This window comes from Narcine bancroftii, chromosome 9, assembly GCF_036971445.1.
Source record: "Narcine bancroftii isolate sNarBan1 chromosome 9, sNarBan1.hap1, whole genome shotgun sequence".
NCBI classification, from domain to species: Eukaryota; Metazoa; Chordata; class Chondrichthyes; order Torpediniformes; family Narcinidae; genus Narcine; species Narcine bancroftii.
Genome location: NC_091477.1, coordinates 59627926 through 59643885, shown reverse-complemented (window position 1 = coordinate 59643885; position 15960 = coordinate 59627926). Strand labels below are relative to the sequence as shown.

General features: G+C 42.5%; 1 protein-coding gene across 12 annotated transcripts in view; it reads left to right on the top strand.

Moving 5' to 3' along the window:
* The window catches only part of dbn1 (drebrin 1), a 429629-nt gene that overhangs the window by 260043 nt on the left and 153626 nt on the right, over positions 1-15960 (top strand). For all 12 annotated transcript variants that reach the window (XR_011345015.1, XR_011345012.1, XR_011345011.1 and 9 more), the window contains one exon: positions 2525-2676. Coding sequence is in view for 6 of the 12 variants with exons in the window: in XM_069899279.1 (XP_069755380.1) it covers positions 2525-2676 (152 nt within the window). In the remaining 6 variants the exon portion in view is untranslated. The remainder of the gene's footprint in view (positions 1-2524; positions 2677-15960) is intronic.

Below are 15960 nucleotides of genomic sequence, written 5' to 3'. Positions count from 1 at the left end.
TCTCCTCCTCTTGTCTTATCTAACCTCAGTGAGAAAAGCCTTCCTGCATTTACTACATATATACACTCAAAATTTTATATACAGTATAACTCCCAATTATTCAAAATGGTCTTGGATAAATTATTATTTTTAAAAACCGTCCAGTAGCAACAGCAAATCACTGGTAACTGTGTTTAAACAACAACAAACAACAAGGGAAGGCTTTTAAGCATTAAAATAACATTTAATTCTCAACAAAAAAACAACCTGAAGAAGATACTGTAAGATAAAATCACCAAACATTTGAAATTCTACTCACCATCACAGTGCTCTCTGCAGAACTCTTTGCTTTTGCAAAACCCTCAAGTCCTCTGTTGGAATCAAAATGGCAACTCAGACAGTGAGCATGAGCTCACTGGATTTAAATTTTTTTTCTATCTGTAAAGTGAGTTCGGTGCCGAAACAATTTGGATAAATAAAGATTTTTTATTGTTTCAAAAATCTTAATTTATCCGATATTTTCGGGAGGCAAAATTATTTTCTGAAAACCTCATGATTTACTGGATAAATAATTCTGCTCCAAAAATTTCATATAAATTAGGATTTTGGAGCATCCAATTTTGGGTAATTGGAGTTGTACTCCCTTCATTCAAAGTTCAATGTTCAAGTTTATTGTTAGTGCACTTTCGAGATGCAACCCCGAGATGCCTTTTCTGCGGATCAGACAAAATATCCACTTAACAGTAGTGGAAACTGTACTCGAGTAAAAGATGCATACAAAAAAGAGAGAAATGTAATCAAAGAAAGGAATATAAACCATTCTGCAAAGGCAGAAAAAATATTCTGGGATAAATAATGTGCAAAGTGAGTGACCTGAAGCGAGTCTGAGTCTGTTTAGGAATCTGGAGAAGGGGCAGCAACTCTTCCTGAACCTGATGGGATGAGTTTCATGGCACACATACCTCTTACCTGATGGCAGTAGCGAGGACAGAACATGTCCAACAGCAGTGCTCCATGTAGATTTTCTTGATGGTGGGGGAGAGATTTCCCTGTGATATTCTGGGCTGAGTCCACTATCTTTTGCAGGGCTTTACACTCAGTGGTGATGGTGTCCCCGTACCACACCGTGATGCAGTCAGTCAGCATTCTGTCCATAACGCATGCGTAGAAGTTTGTCAGGGTTTCTGATGTCATACCAAACTTCCGCAAACACCTGATGAAGTAGGGCTACTGATGTGCTTTCTTCACGATGACATTAGCATGTTGAGTCCAGGAAAGATCCTCCGATGGTAAATCCCAGGAATTTAAATTTGCTTGAAGAAATTGTCCTAACCTGTTTAAAGTTATCTGTAACATAGTTCCTCGTCCTTTTAAATGTTCTCTCCACTCTTTCAATCTTATTGATATCTTTATTGTAGTTCGATTTCCAAAACTGCACACAATACACAAATCTGTTAATCCATTTTTACCACATTATAATTCAGATCATTGATATTGCTGACAAACAACATGGATCTGAGTCGCGCCACTAATCACAGATTTCCAGTAAGAGAGACAACTGAGTCTCAAACCATTGAATTTTCTCACAAAGTCCATGTCTAATCCAATTTATTCTTTGTGGAGCTGGATTCATTCTCAACACTTACAATATTGAGCAATGTTTTTAACCCATCTAACAGTTAGGTTGATCCCTTATAATTTACCTGAAGGCAGCAGAATCCAGGATATTTCACCCAGCCCTCATTGGAAAACTTGCAATGTAGCCACATTTTCTCATGTCTGCTTTATGGGCCCCCAACTCTTTTAGCCCAATTCAGTCTGACTCCCTTTTTATTTTTGGAAAATGTCAAACCCAGGGTTCCCGGGGTTTCAGATGACAAGACTTAACAAAATCTGAATTCCTGCAAATATGACCATATTTTTAAAGCATTTTTCAAAATATAGCATTATTAATAATATTTTGTGATATTAATGGCTGGATACTGTGTAGTTTCAATATGGGTCATATTAGGGTAATCATTTGATGAAATGAAAGAATTATATCAAGTGTGTACAAAGTGATACAAAAGGTAGAAGCTGAATTTTTTCCTGAGAGAAATGGTCTCATAGATGGTTCTCGGAAAGGGAATCCTTGCAGAATCTGAGAATTACCTGTACAGCAAGCTCAAATGATCCTTGAGGCATATGGCTTCACCAATGACTTGCTCAGTTACACGATACACTTTGTCGATTTCACACTTGCGGGAAGAAGCTATTTCCCAGCCTGGCAGTCCTGGTTTTAATGCTCCTGTACTTCCTTCTTGATGGTAGTGGGTCAAGGATGGGAAGATCTACTACAATTCTTTGTGCCCTATCTATGCAACACCTCCAGCAATAGAGTAAAGGGAGACCCCAGAGATCCTCTCGGCTGTTTTGATAATGCTCTATATTGACTTTCAGTCCAATACTTTGCAGTATCGTACCATGCAATGATGTTCTCTTTCCTCTAGAACTACTGCTGGGGGGCATTTCTAATCTCACGATTTTACTATTCTCTTCTCTCTAGCGGGAGGAGGAGCTGAGGAAAGAAGAGGAGCGCAAGAAAGTGATTGAAGAAAGAGAAAAATTTGAGAGAGAGAGAATGGAACAAGAGAAGAAAGAACAAGAAGATAGAGAGCAAAGATACCGAGAACGAGAGAAACAGATAGAAGAGGAAAGGTATGATTGGCATTTGGGATGCATGTTCCGGCCACGTGCAGAAAGGAAAGCGGTGTGGAGGACAATGACATGAGTTGCTAAACGCTTGGTGACTGAGTCCCAGAGTTGATTATCTTTGCACAGTAAAGCTATTTAAGAATGACACTCTCATTTTTAACAGGCTACTGGTAGTGCAGCCCAGAAACAGTAAGAGTGTGGCCACTGGAATTGCAGTGGGCATGATGAAATAACCACTACAGGCGTTTCTAGAGTGAATCAAATTAAATTTATTCTTCATCACCTGAACAACCTTTTAAAAGCCAGAATCACATGCTTAACCCGCGCTGAAGTCACATGGCCAGTTCGATGTCTTTGGGAATTCTAGAGCTGCCATAGTGTCACTACATTCCCCCACCACCACCCCCACCCTAAACCGGTAGAAAGGTTTGTCTGTCTTATAGGTGGTCGACCTCTGCAACAGATTGTTGGCTGCTGCAGTGGGGAAGACTTGTTCACATGAGCTGGTTTAAGCCTGTCAATAGTGAAAGACTGTGGCTTCCCTCTAATGTCCAAAATACAGGTCAACTTAGTTTGTCTGAGTATCCTATAAGGTCCTTCATAAGGCGTCTAGAAAGGTGGACCCACTGTTCTCCTACGGATGAAGACATTTGCAGTTTTTGAGGTCTTCAGACACAAAGAAGAGTGTTCTCCATGTGATGATGCTGATATAGAGGTCAATTTTCCTATGGACTCCCTTAGCCTGGTCAGCAGTTCCTTAGGATCATTGCTGGAGTTGGAATGGTAGGGGTCGAACTCCCCTGGGTCTACCAATAGTGCACCGTACACGAGCTCTGCAGATGAAGCTTGAAGGCCCTCCTTTGGAGTTGTTCTAATGCCCAGTAATGTCCAGGGTAGCTCATCAGCCCAGTTCAGGCCCTCTAACCGAGCCATCAAGGCTGACGAGATGTCGATGAAATCTTTCCACCATTCCATTGACCTGGTGTTAGGCATTTGTATGGTGAATTGTTGTACCGAGTAAGTGATACAAGGCTGTCCACTTCGAGGAAGTAAATTGTGGTTGTCTATTCGCAGTAACATGTACCGGTAAACCAAAACAAGACACCCAGGAACTGAGGAACACCCGAGCGCAAGTGTCTGCAGTAGCATCTACCATAGGCATGGCCTCGGGCCACCATGTAAATCTATTACTGTAAAAAGGTAACGGTATGTTCTTGAATCAGGAAGCAGACCAACAATCTCCACATGGTCATGAGCAAAATGCCGAGTAACAGCTGGGAAGAACTGCAGTGGTGTCTTATTGCTGCTGAACCTTTACTTTCTGCAGGCAATGCAGGACCTCGCCATTTGTGTAACGTCTATTTTAAGACCATGCCACTCACTAATCTGTCTGAAACCATGCAAAAGGTCGATCTAATCGATGGATGTGAGAGACCATGCACAGAGTCAAATACTTTACATTTCCATGATGCAGGAACTACCAGGCATGGGTGTCCTGTTGATATATCACAGAGGGATAGTTTGCCATTGCCTCCACATGGGACATCCTTCAACTGCAGGTTCATGATTGCAGTCCAATAAGCATTCATCTTATGGTCATGTTCTTGGGCCGTGGCCAAAGCTGTGTAGTCAATATTTTGATCTTCAGATAAAACCTCGAGTGGAGCAGGGCAGGAAAGTGCATCAGCTACTACATTGTCTTTTCCGGAAATATGTAGAATTTTTGTGGAGAATTCTGAAATGAATGATAATTGCTATTGTTGTTGCGCTGACCATTGGAAAACACAAATGTTAAGGACTTGTCGTTGGTGTATATAGTAAAATCTCTGCCCTTCAAAAAATAACGAAGTGTCCAATAGACAAGTAAATGGCCAAAGCTCCTTATCAAAAGCTCTGAATTTCTTCTCTGCTTCACGAAGATGGCGGCTGAAGAACGCTAACAGTTTCCATTGCTCGCACTTCCTCCGGCCATACTGGGAGCATCTGTAGAAAGGGCGGTGGCTGCATTTAAAACTGGGTAGCGTGCATAAGGCATAATTCAGCAAGAAGGTATTGTTTCCCTCTTCAGTCCAATGGATGTTTCTGGATAGTAAATTGAAAAGCGGCTTCATGATCTGAGCTGCTCCTGGAAGAAACCAATGGTAAAAATTTACCATTCCCAAGAATTTCTGCAGGATTTTAACTGTAGCAGGTCTTGAGTATTTGGTATAGCCTCAACTTTGGATGGCAGTGAAGTCACACCTTCCTGAGTAATTCTATGCCCCAAAAAAATCAATTGTTTCTTGTCAAAAAATGCATTTATCTGGATTGATGGTCAGTCCAAATTCTTGAAGACAAATTAAAAGTGTATGAAGATGTTCCAAATGTTCTTCCTTAGTCCCAGTTGCCACTAAAATGTGGTCAAGGTAAATGAAGACATTGGCCATACCACGTCCTGACGCATCCATCACCCGTTGAAATGATTGAACAGCATTCTTTAAATGAAATTCATAAAAATTCAAACAACCCAAAAGGGGTAATTATTATTGTTTTTGGAATGTCTTCCGGTTCTACTGGTACTTGGTGATAGCCAGACACCATCTATTTTGGAGAAGATCTTCGCTCCATGCAGATTAGCCATGAAATCGTGAATATGAGGTATTGGATAATGATCCAGGATGGTGGTGCCATTAAGCCGTCTGTAATCTCCAATCTCCATTGTGTTTTGGGACCATATGTAATGGGGAAGGCCAGGGGCTGTCAGACCTATGAATTATGCCTAGTTCCAACATCTTGGCAAACTTGTCCTTCGCTAAACGCAGCTTCTCTTGAGGTGAACTACATGCTTTAGCATGGATAGGACGGCTCTTAGTACAAATGCAGTGATTAACACCGTGCTTTGCAGTGGAGGCAGAAAATTGTAGAGTATTAATCTCAGGGAAATTCATGTAGTGGTTTACCTAAGGCAGAACAGGGGTATAGGCATCTGCTAGAGGAATGGTCTGACAAATAGTTCCATCAATCAGCTGAAGCCCTCTAAAGCTGACAAAGAATGAATGAGCCCAAAGAAAATCTGCATCAAGCAGATGAACGGCTATAATGAATGGCCAAGTGCAGAGATGATTCTCTAACTTGACATTCATCTTCCTGGTTCCAAAGGTCAGAATGTTTGAACTGTTAACTGCTCATAGATACATGTCCGGGGTAGGATGGTGTGTGGAAATGCACTAACTTCTGAACCCATGTCCATTGGATATTTTCACTGGGACAGTTGATCCCATTTATATAGTAGGGTTGCAGATTTCTCGCCAACTGCTGCAACCATTACTGACGGTTGGCCTGGGTGTTTCCCACAAACGGGGAGGGTGGAAGCCATCGACTGTGGTAATGATACCAAGACAAAGTGTCTGCAGGCTGCTTGCTTGTCTCGGGGCGGTGCTTGGTTGTAGGGAGTGATGTGTTAAGAGCACTAGAGTGTGACACAGGGTCAATATAGGAGTGGTTGATTGTGCAGACTTGTCTTTCCTCACTGTGCCATAGAATGTCTGCCTCTGCTGCTACAGCCCTTGGGTCTTCAAACAAACACGGATAACGAGAGCCTGATATCATCTGGCATTCACTCTAAAAAGAGCTGCTCGGATAATATATTAGATGTTTCGCCAGCTGCCAGGAACAGCATTTCATCCATTAGTTCTGAAGGGGTGCAGTCTCACATACCATATGCATGGACTAAAAGTGCTTTTAACACGTCATACTTGATGGTACGTGGTGAATCTTGTAGGAAGTCAATGACTTCTTAGCGACAGCCTGGTTCAGGGCACTGATGAGATGGTAATAACGAGTGGTGTCCAATTTGACTTTGTGAAGGTGAAATCGTGTTTCAGCCTGTTGGAACCACAGTTCAGGCTCAGCTGGCCAGAAAAGTGGCAGTTTTACAGCAATGGCTGCAGAATCCAGATTTGTCCAAAAATATGGTTTTGGACTTGTCGGCATCACCAATTGTGGCCACTGGAATCCACTGGCCAATGGACACGATGAAATAACCACACAAGGCATTTCTAGAGTGAATCAAATGGATTTATTCTTTATCACTTGTGCAACCTATTAAAAATTAGAATCATATGCTCAACACGTGCTGATGACGAGTTGTAGTGCAGCCAAAGCACCTCTACAATAGCACAATTTGATTGCAGGCTGAGGAATTTTGGTTTAAGTAATGTTGATGTCTATTTCTTGTGAAGGCTGAGTCAAGTCCACCTCCCACCCTCCATCCTCACTACATTCTACAGAGAATGTATTGAGAGCATCCTGTGCAACCACATCACTGCCTGGTTTGGAAGCTGTACCACCAAGACCCTGCAGAGGATAGTGAAGCCAGTGGAAAAGACCATCAGGGAATCTCTTCCTAGCGTGAAGGACACGTACAACACTCGATGCAGGCGAAAGGCAATAAACATTGTGAAAGACTCCACATATCCTGCATGTAAACTGTTCTCCCTTCAGCCATCTGGTAGGAGATGCTGTAACACCTGAGGCTCTTGTGTCCAGAGTGGGAACCAGCTTTTTCCCCCAAGGCATCAAGGTTCCTGGGCACAGTGTGCATTGCGCACTGTGGTTTTTCAGTGTGAATGTATTAATACCTTAATATTTTAATGTGTTAACTGCTTTCCTAACTTAGATCTATGGAAAATATGTTCTGTGGTCCTGGAGAAACATTATCCCGTCCTACCGCGTGAACATGGTATGAATGATAAATAAGGTGACGTGACTTGGTTCACTCTATATCTGCGGGTGTCAGTAATGCTTCAGACCCACAATTAAAAGTGACAAGGAGCAAACAGCAATGGGTTTCAACAACAGGGATCCAACCCTGATTAATTGGCTGTGTGTTGCGAGGCATTTGTGAGTGGTCGAGTTGTGTCAAATCTGCTTCATATTTCAGAAGTGATAATAGAGGAAGATGCCTTTCCATACTCCTGTTATTTCTCAGCTGATAATTCTTTACAATCAGGCATTATCCCTATTACAGCATCAGCGACCAGGGTTTAAGTCTGGCAATGTCTGTAAGGAGATCATACGTTCTCCCTGTATATGCATGGGCTTCCTCTGGGTCCTTCAGTTCTCTCCCACCCCAATAAACATGGGAGTTTTGGAGGTTTATTGGGTGTAATTGGGCAGCACAGACTTGAGGCCGGAAGGACTGTTACCTTACTGCATGTCTAAATTTTTAAAAATTGGATTATACCATTGCTCTGTGCTTCATCCACTTCTCAAAGCTATAAAATGCTGCCACATCAACCATGGCAGCCATAACAATCCACTGCAACAGGCAATGCGCACTGACACACTTCCTTACAAAACAGGGTGAAACACAACTAGAGGCAGAAGAACCAAAGCAGAGAAAATGCAATAATCCCCATGGAAGCGATGGCTCTGGCATTTTTTAGAATGACCAAAGCTGAGACTATATTCATTGATGGTGTTCTCATAACTTACTTTACTCTTCACCCAATTTCATTTGACTGACACCTGAAGATGGCTTGCACGTGCTTCTTCATTTCTATCGGTCTTGTCCCCCTTTGCTTTCAGATAGTAAAGGACTCCACCTGATCAGACAGCCTGGGAACACCTAAAACACACTGTTGATAAATGCACACTGCAACCTGATCTAATGATTCCATCTACAAGCTTAGAAATTCAGTGGCAATGCAATGGCGACGTGGACAAGCTGATGGAGACTGTGCTCGGCATGCTCACTTTCTTTGGTCTGGGCATTGAGTACTTGACGAGAATCTTGTGTTACAACTGCCTAGAATGTCAGTGAATCTGCCCTTGGCTCATTGTGCAAAGTTCTGGTCACATCCAGATATTATTAAGCTGAAAAGGTGCAGGAAAGATTTACAAATATGTTATGACGATTGATGGGCTTGAGTTATAAGGCTAGGCTGGATAAGCTGGGACTCATCTCCATCGTACATTGGAGGCTCAGTGGGGTCCTTGTAGGAGTTTATAAATATGATAAAGGACAAACACAAGGTCACCAGACACAGTCTGGCCACCTCATAGGTGGGATCTAATGCTACAGGGACTAAATTTATGTTGAGAAGATAAAGATTTAAAAAGGACCTGAGGGACATCTTCTTCACACAAAGGGTGCGAAGTATCTGGGAGTGAGAGAAAAGGGGACAATTGTAAAATTTGAAAGACATTTACACAGGTATGTGGGCCAAATGTAGGCAAATGCCATGAGCTCCATCAGGAGTATGGAAAGGCATCTTCCAAAGGCCTATTTCGATGTTGTAGAAACTCTACAAATATCACAAGACAGCAGTGGTGGCAGGATGTACTAGTGGTGTTGAACCAGCCAGAAATTCATTGCAACATTGATAGTGCTAGTGTCAGTGAGAAAACATACTAATTCTGCTGCAGAAATCCCTGAAGAAAATGCTTCTCAGGTTGAACACAATTACATGTTCTTCTTTTCTTCTTCTTTGGCTTGGCATCGCGGATGAAGATTTATGGAGGGGCATGACCACGTCTGCTGCAGGCTTGTTGGTGACTGACAAGTCCGATGCGGCACAGGCAGACACGGTTGCAGCGGTTGCAAGGGAAAATTGGTTGGTTGGGGTTGGGTGTTGGGTTTTTCCTCCTTTGTCTTTTGTCAGTGAGGTGGGCTCTGCAGTCTTCTTCAAAGGAGGTTGCTGCCCGCCAAACTGTGAGGCGCCAAGATGCACGGTTGGAGGCGATATCAGCCCACTGGTGGGCACCAAGAGATTTCTTTAAGCAGTCCTTGTACCTCTTCTTTGGTACACCTCTGTCTCGGTGGCCAGTGGAGAGCTCGCCATAGCACACTATCTTGGGAAGGCGATGGTCCTCCATTCTGGAGACGTGACCTACCCAGCACAGTTGGGTCTTCAGCAGCATGGATTCGATGCTTGCAGACCCTGCCAGCTCGAGTAAACATAGAAACATAGAAGATAGAGGCAGGAGTAGGTAATTCGACCCTTCGAGCCTGCTCCGCCATTCAACGAGATCATGGCTGATCTTAAAGTTCAGTACCCTGTCCCCACCTTCTCTCCGTAACCTTTAATACCCTTATACTGAAGAAATAGATCTAATTTCCTCTTAAATATATTTAATGAACCTGCCTCTACTGCCCTCTGTGGCAATGAATTCCACAGATTCACCACCCTCTGGGTAAAGAAATTCCTCCTCATCTCGGTCCTAAATGGTTTGCCTATTATCCTCAAACCATGGCCCCAGGTTCTGGATTTTCCCATCATTGGAAACATCCCATCTGCATCCATTCTGTCCAGTCCTGCCAGAATTTTATATGTCTCTATGAGATCCCCTCTCAATCTTCTAAACTCCAGTGAGTACAATCCCAATTTGCGCAATCTTTCCTCATAAGTCATTCCTTCCATTCCAGGTATCAGCCTGGTGAATCGCCTCTGCACTCCTCCATTGCAAGAACATCCTTCCTTAGATAAGGTGACTAAAACTGCACACAGTACTCGAGGTGTGGTCTCACCAAGGCCCTGTACAGCTGCAGTAAGGTATCCTTGTTCCTATACTCAAACCCTCTTGATATGAAGGCCAACATACCATTTGCCTTTTTAACCGCCTGCTGTACCTGCATGCTCGCCTTCAGAGACTGATGTACAAGTACCCCTAGGTCTCTCTGCACTTCCCCATCTCTTAATCTATTGCCATTCAAATGGTAATCTGCCCTCCAGTTTGTATTACCACAATGGATAACCTCACATTTATCCACATTGTAGTGCATTTGCCATGTATCTGCCCAGTCCCTCAATTTATCCAAATCACACTGGAGCTTCCTGACCCCTTTTCCGTGCACACAACCCCTCCTAGCTTAGTGTCGTCTGCAAATTTGGAGATATTACATCCAATCCCCTCATCCAGATCATTAATGTAAATTGTGAACAGCTGGGGTCCCAGTACAGATCCCTGTGGCACCCCACTGGTCACCACCTGCCACTCAGAAAACGAGCCATTTATCCCAACTCTCTGTCTTCTACCTGCCAGCCAGTTCTCAATCCACATCAATACTTTGCCCCCAATCCCATGAGCCTTGATTTTGTAAGACAGTCGTTTATGCGGGACCTTATCGAAGGCCTTTTGGAAGTCCATGTACACCACATCCACTGGCTCTCCCCCATCTATTTTACCTGTCACCATCTCAAAGAATTCCAATAGATTTGTCAAGCACCATTTACCTTTTGTAAATCCATGTTGACTCTGTCCGATCCCTTCTCTGCTAGTCATATGCTCCGCTACTACATCCTTAATAATGGATTCCATCATTTTGCCCACTACTGATGTAAGGCTCACTGGCCTATAATTCTCCGCTTTTTCTCTACCCCCCTTTTTAAATAGTGGGGTAACATTAGCTACCCTCCAATCCATGGGTACTGATCCTGAGTCTATCGAGTTCTGGAAAATAATTCTTAAAGCATCTGCTATCTGAATGGCCACTTCCTTAAGTACCCTAGGATGTAGATTATCAGGCCCTTGGGATTTATCTGCCTTCAATCCCATCAATTTCCCCAAGACCATGTCCTTAGAGATACTGATTTCTTTCAGTTCCTCCCTTGCATTAGTCTCTATGTTTTCCAACATCCTTGGGAGGTTATTTGTATCCTCTCTTGTGAAAACAGAACTAAAGTAAGAATTTAATTGGTCTGCCATTTCCTTATTCCCCATTATATATTCCCCTGATTCCGACTGCAAAGGACCTACTCTGGATTTCACCAATCTTTTCATCTTGACATATTTATAAAAGCTTTTGCAGTCAGTTTTTATATTTGCCGCAAGCTTACTTTCGTAATTTATTTTTGCTCTCTTGATTAATCCCTTTGTCCTCCTTTGGTGCATCTTGAACTGCTCCCAGTCTTCAGTTGTGGTACTTTTTTTGGCCTATTGATATGCTCTCTCTTTGGACCTAATGCTGTCTCTAATTTCCCTTGTTATCCACGGTTGAGTCACCTTTTTTGGTTTATTTTTATGGCAAACCGGTATAAATTATTTTTGCAATTTCTCCATTAGATCTGTGAATGCTTTCCATTGTCTATCCACAGTCAACTCCCCATAAACACCACCCAATCATTCTTACTCAACTCCCGTCTCATACCATCATAATTCCCTTTATTTAAATTCAGGACCTTTAAGCAGTACTTTGATGTTGGTGATGAAGTCATTCCAATTATTGTTGAGGATGGAGCGGAGACAGCACTGATGGAAGCGTTCTAGGAGCCGTAGGTGTTGCTGGTAGAGGACCCATTGATTCGGAGCCGAACAGAAGCGTGGGTATGACAATGGCTCTGTACACATGTATTTCAATGGTCAATGGTCATTTGTGATTCAAACACAAAGTGCTCTGGTTTCCATATTTCCATATCAAAGAAGGCCGAATGAAGAGACTAAATTGGATCGTCACAATGGAACTGGAATAATTAATTCCATGCCTTCAATGAATGCTCTCCTCATGTTAGGTCATGTGGTAGTGTCTGGCAGCAGCTTGGTGTAAAGTTTGGCTCGGAGTCTGCCATTTCCTTTAAAGCATTGGCAGGATCTCTGACTGATTTTGGGACTGCTGCCATGTTGAAGCAGCAACACCTTCTCACTAATGGAAACTCAGACTGCTGCTCTCCTGGCTGTGGTGACCATTGTTCTAACTGTGATGGTAGTCTGGCCCCCACCCATTCCCAGAACTCCTGAGGCAGCTCTCTGGGGGAGAGGTAGTGACTTCTTGAAACCTGAGCCTGTTTAATTCTTCCCTTCCCCCAATCTTTGCCACTCTTGCTGCCTGACCAAGCTGTGGTCATTCATCACAAGATAATGCAATCTGAAGTTGCTGGGATCTGAGCATAAAAATGTTTGTTCAGCCCACAGTATTGTGCTGACCTAATAACTGCTTAGAATTTCCATACTGCATAACCCTCAATTTTTCTCGATTCCACATACCTATCTAAAGATCTCTTAATAGCTCCTATTATATTTGCGTCCATCTCTGTTGCCAGTGGTGCATTCCGTTCAACCACCGATCTCTATTAAAGACTTGATTCTTACATCTGCCCTCTACTTACTCCCAAGCACCTTAAAATTCTGCCCCCTCTGTTACCCTTGGGGGGGAAAAAGCCTCTGGCCGTCCACATGATCAATCCATCTAATCATCGAATACTCTACTATCAGGTCATTCCTAATTTTCTCTCACTTCAAGAAGAATAAAACAAGTTCATTCAAGCTATTCTCATAATACTTGCTCTCCAATCCAGACAGTGACCTTGTCAATCTCCTCTGCTCCTTCTCAATAGCATCCACATCCTTTCTGTCATCATCGAGTTCCCACCAATTCCATATGGGAAATGATGGGTTCCAATCTCTCAGGTGCTGCCCGATTCCTTCAGTGTTCAGTGCATAGTTGTTACAGGTATTAGCCTGGAAATCCATTTTAGACTCTCCTATCTCTGGCATACTTTTCTATGGAATATCAATATGATTGAGAGAGGGCCAAGAAGATTTACTAGGATGTTGCTGGCTCTTCAGGAATTGAATTACAGGGCAAGATTAAACAGGTTGGGACTTTATTCCTTGGAGCGTAGAAGAATGAGGGGAGATTTGATTGAGGTTTACAAGATTGTGAGGGGTATGGACAGAGTGGATGTGAATAGACTTTTTCCACTTAGATTGGGGGAGATAAATGTGAGAGGTCAGCTTTAAGCTGAAAGGGGAAAGGTTTAGAGGGGAACATTACAGGGAAAGTTCTTCACAGAGAGGGGGGGTGTAGAATGAGCTGTCATCTGTTGTATTGGGTGTGGGCCGCAATCGTGTGTTTTAAGAATAATAAATTGGATAGATATATGGATGGGAGAGGTCTGGAGGGTGATGGAATGGGAGCAGGTCAGGAAGTAGAGAGACTAGAAGGGCTAAGTGGACTTTTTTCTGCTGTATGTTCTACGGTTCTTTGATTTGAACTGAATGGAGGGCTGTCGTTTGGAGAGAAAGTTAATCTCATGAAGGGAATTTAATTTTTATTACTGAAAAAGGGAACTGACTTGTGCAGGTGTGTGATGTCGGTGAAGAGAGCGGGAAAAAATTAGAGTGCTACCACCAGGAGAAGCCAGAGACAGAGTGTGTAGCATCTTGGGAATGCTGTTGCATCTTGTGTAGATTCAAGATGCATACCACCTCATGAGGTCTGCCAAGTGTATGTTCTGTCCTTAGTGCTGTTTGCTTAGTTAATAAATCTAGTTTTTTTTAAAAAAACTAAGTTTATTGTTATAAGAGAAACATCACATGGTAGCAGTAGTGAAAGAAACAACCCCAACTTCTGCTGTGCACAGGAGTGAAAGAAAAAAAGGAAACACAAAGTGTTAATAATGAGTAACAGTCGATATTAGCATTGAAAGTACGGAGAGTTTAAAAACTCCTAATGCTGTAAAATGGACTGGAAATGTCGACCATGAATGGAGGTTGTTTAAACAAAGTTGTATACTGTACCTGCAAGTGATTAGAATTGATAGCAAACCAAGATTCACAGAACATTGCACTGCTACTTACCGTGGCAGGATCTCAAGTTCTAGGGGTTTTCAATTCATTTCTTTTTGCCAAGACAGAAGACCATAGCAAATTTGACAAGGTTATTAAGATGTTTGATGAACACTGTTCACCAAAGAAAAATGAAACCTTCGAGCACTATGTGTTTTGCTCATACATACAGGGTCAGGGAGAGATAACTTTTTAACTGACTTAAAATTTAAAACAAGAACATGCAATTTTGGATCGATGAAAGATTCAATGATCCCTGATCAAATTGTGTTCGGAATTATTGATAAGAAAGTAAGAGAGACGTTGCTGCGAGAGAGGGAGCTTATCTTAGCTGGAGCTGTGAAGATGTACCACACCAGTGAATTAGCTCTGGAGCTACAAAAAAGTTCATTAGTGTAAAAGCCAGTGAAAATGAAGACATAGTCATAGCCACAGTGTCTGGACACAAACAAATAATTAGATACTGGAACCAACAAAAAGACATTCAAATGTAAATAATGCAGCATTAAACATGTGCCAAAGCAATGCCCAGCCTATGGGAAAGTCTGTTACAAGTGTGAAGAACAGAATCTCTATGCAAAACAATGTTTTCACAAAGGGAAAATCACAGAAGTGTACACACTGTAGAAGTCGCTATAGAAACATTGCTCTCCCTGATACAATTTTCATGAGCATGGTGATGCAGGATAAAGGGATTGTGTCATTGCATACAAATGGAACAAATATTCCTTTCAAGTAAGACACAGGGGTAAAGGTCCATTTGATCCTTGAGCATGACATGAGGGCAATGAAGATAAAGCCATACATCTATGCAAATCCTGTACTACTCAAAGCCTGCAATGGTCAGAGCATCAACACTAAAGGTACATGTAAACTCAAGGTGAAGGTTAAAGATAAAGAGCACCACCTCAGGTTCACAGTAATCCCAGATGGACATGAATCACTGCTTGGTGAAAAAGCATGTGAAAATTTAAACCTAGTCAAGAGGGTGTACCATATTAACAGTGCCAATGCATGGAATAGCATAGCGGAAATATTGGATCAATTTCCTGACATCTTCAAGGGGTTTGGAGATCGACCATTCACCTATAAGATACAGTTAAAGGAGGAGACACAGCCAGTAGTGCATGCCCTGAGGTGGGTTCCAGCACCACTAAAAGAAAAGCTCGAGCAGGAACTCGACTGAGTGACGGCACTAGGGGTCATAAAGAAAGGGGAGGAGCCCACAGAAGGGGTGAATTCAATGGTGTGTGTCAAAAAGCAGAATGGTGACCTATGCGTGTGCATGGACCTAAAAGACTTGAATGCCAATATAAAGAGGGAACATTATCAGATTCCAACCAGGGATGAAGTTACAAGTGAGATGGTTGGGGCAAAGTTTTTCCACAAAATTGGATGCATCCCAAGGCTTCTGGCAAATAAAACTGCATGATAATAGGACAAAATACTGTACATTTAATATACTGTTTGGCTGATACTCCTGTCTGAGGAGGCCTTTTGGAATTTCCTCAGCTCCAGAAGTGTTCCATAGGACAATGGAGCACATCATAGAAGACATAAATGGGGTACGTGTGTATATGGATGACAAGATCCTATGGGGATCCACACAAAAAACACAATGAGAGACTCATCAAAGAGCTACAGCACATCCAAGAGCACGGATTAAAGTTAAACAGAGAAAAATGTCAGTTTGGAGTGAAGGAAATCACCTTTCTGGGAGAGAAACTGTCAGGCAGGTAT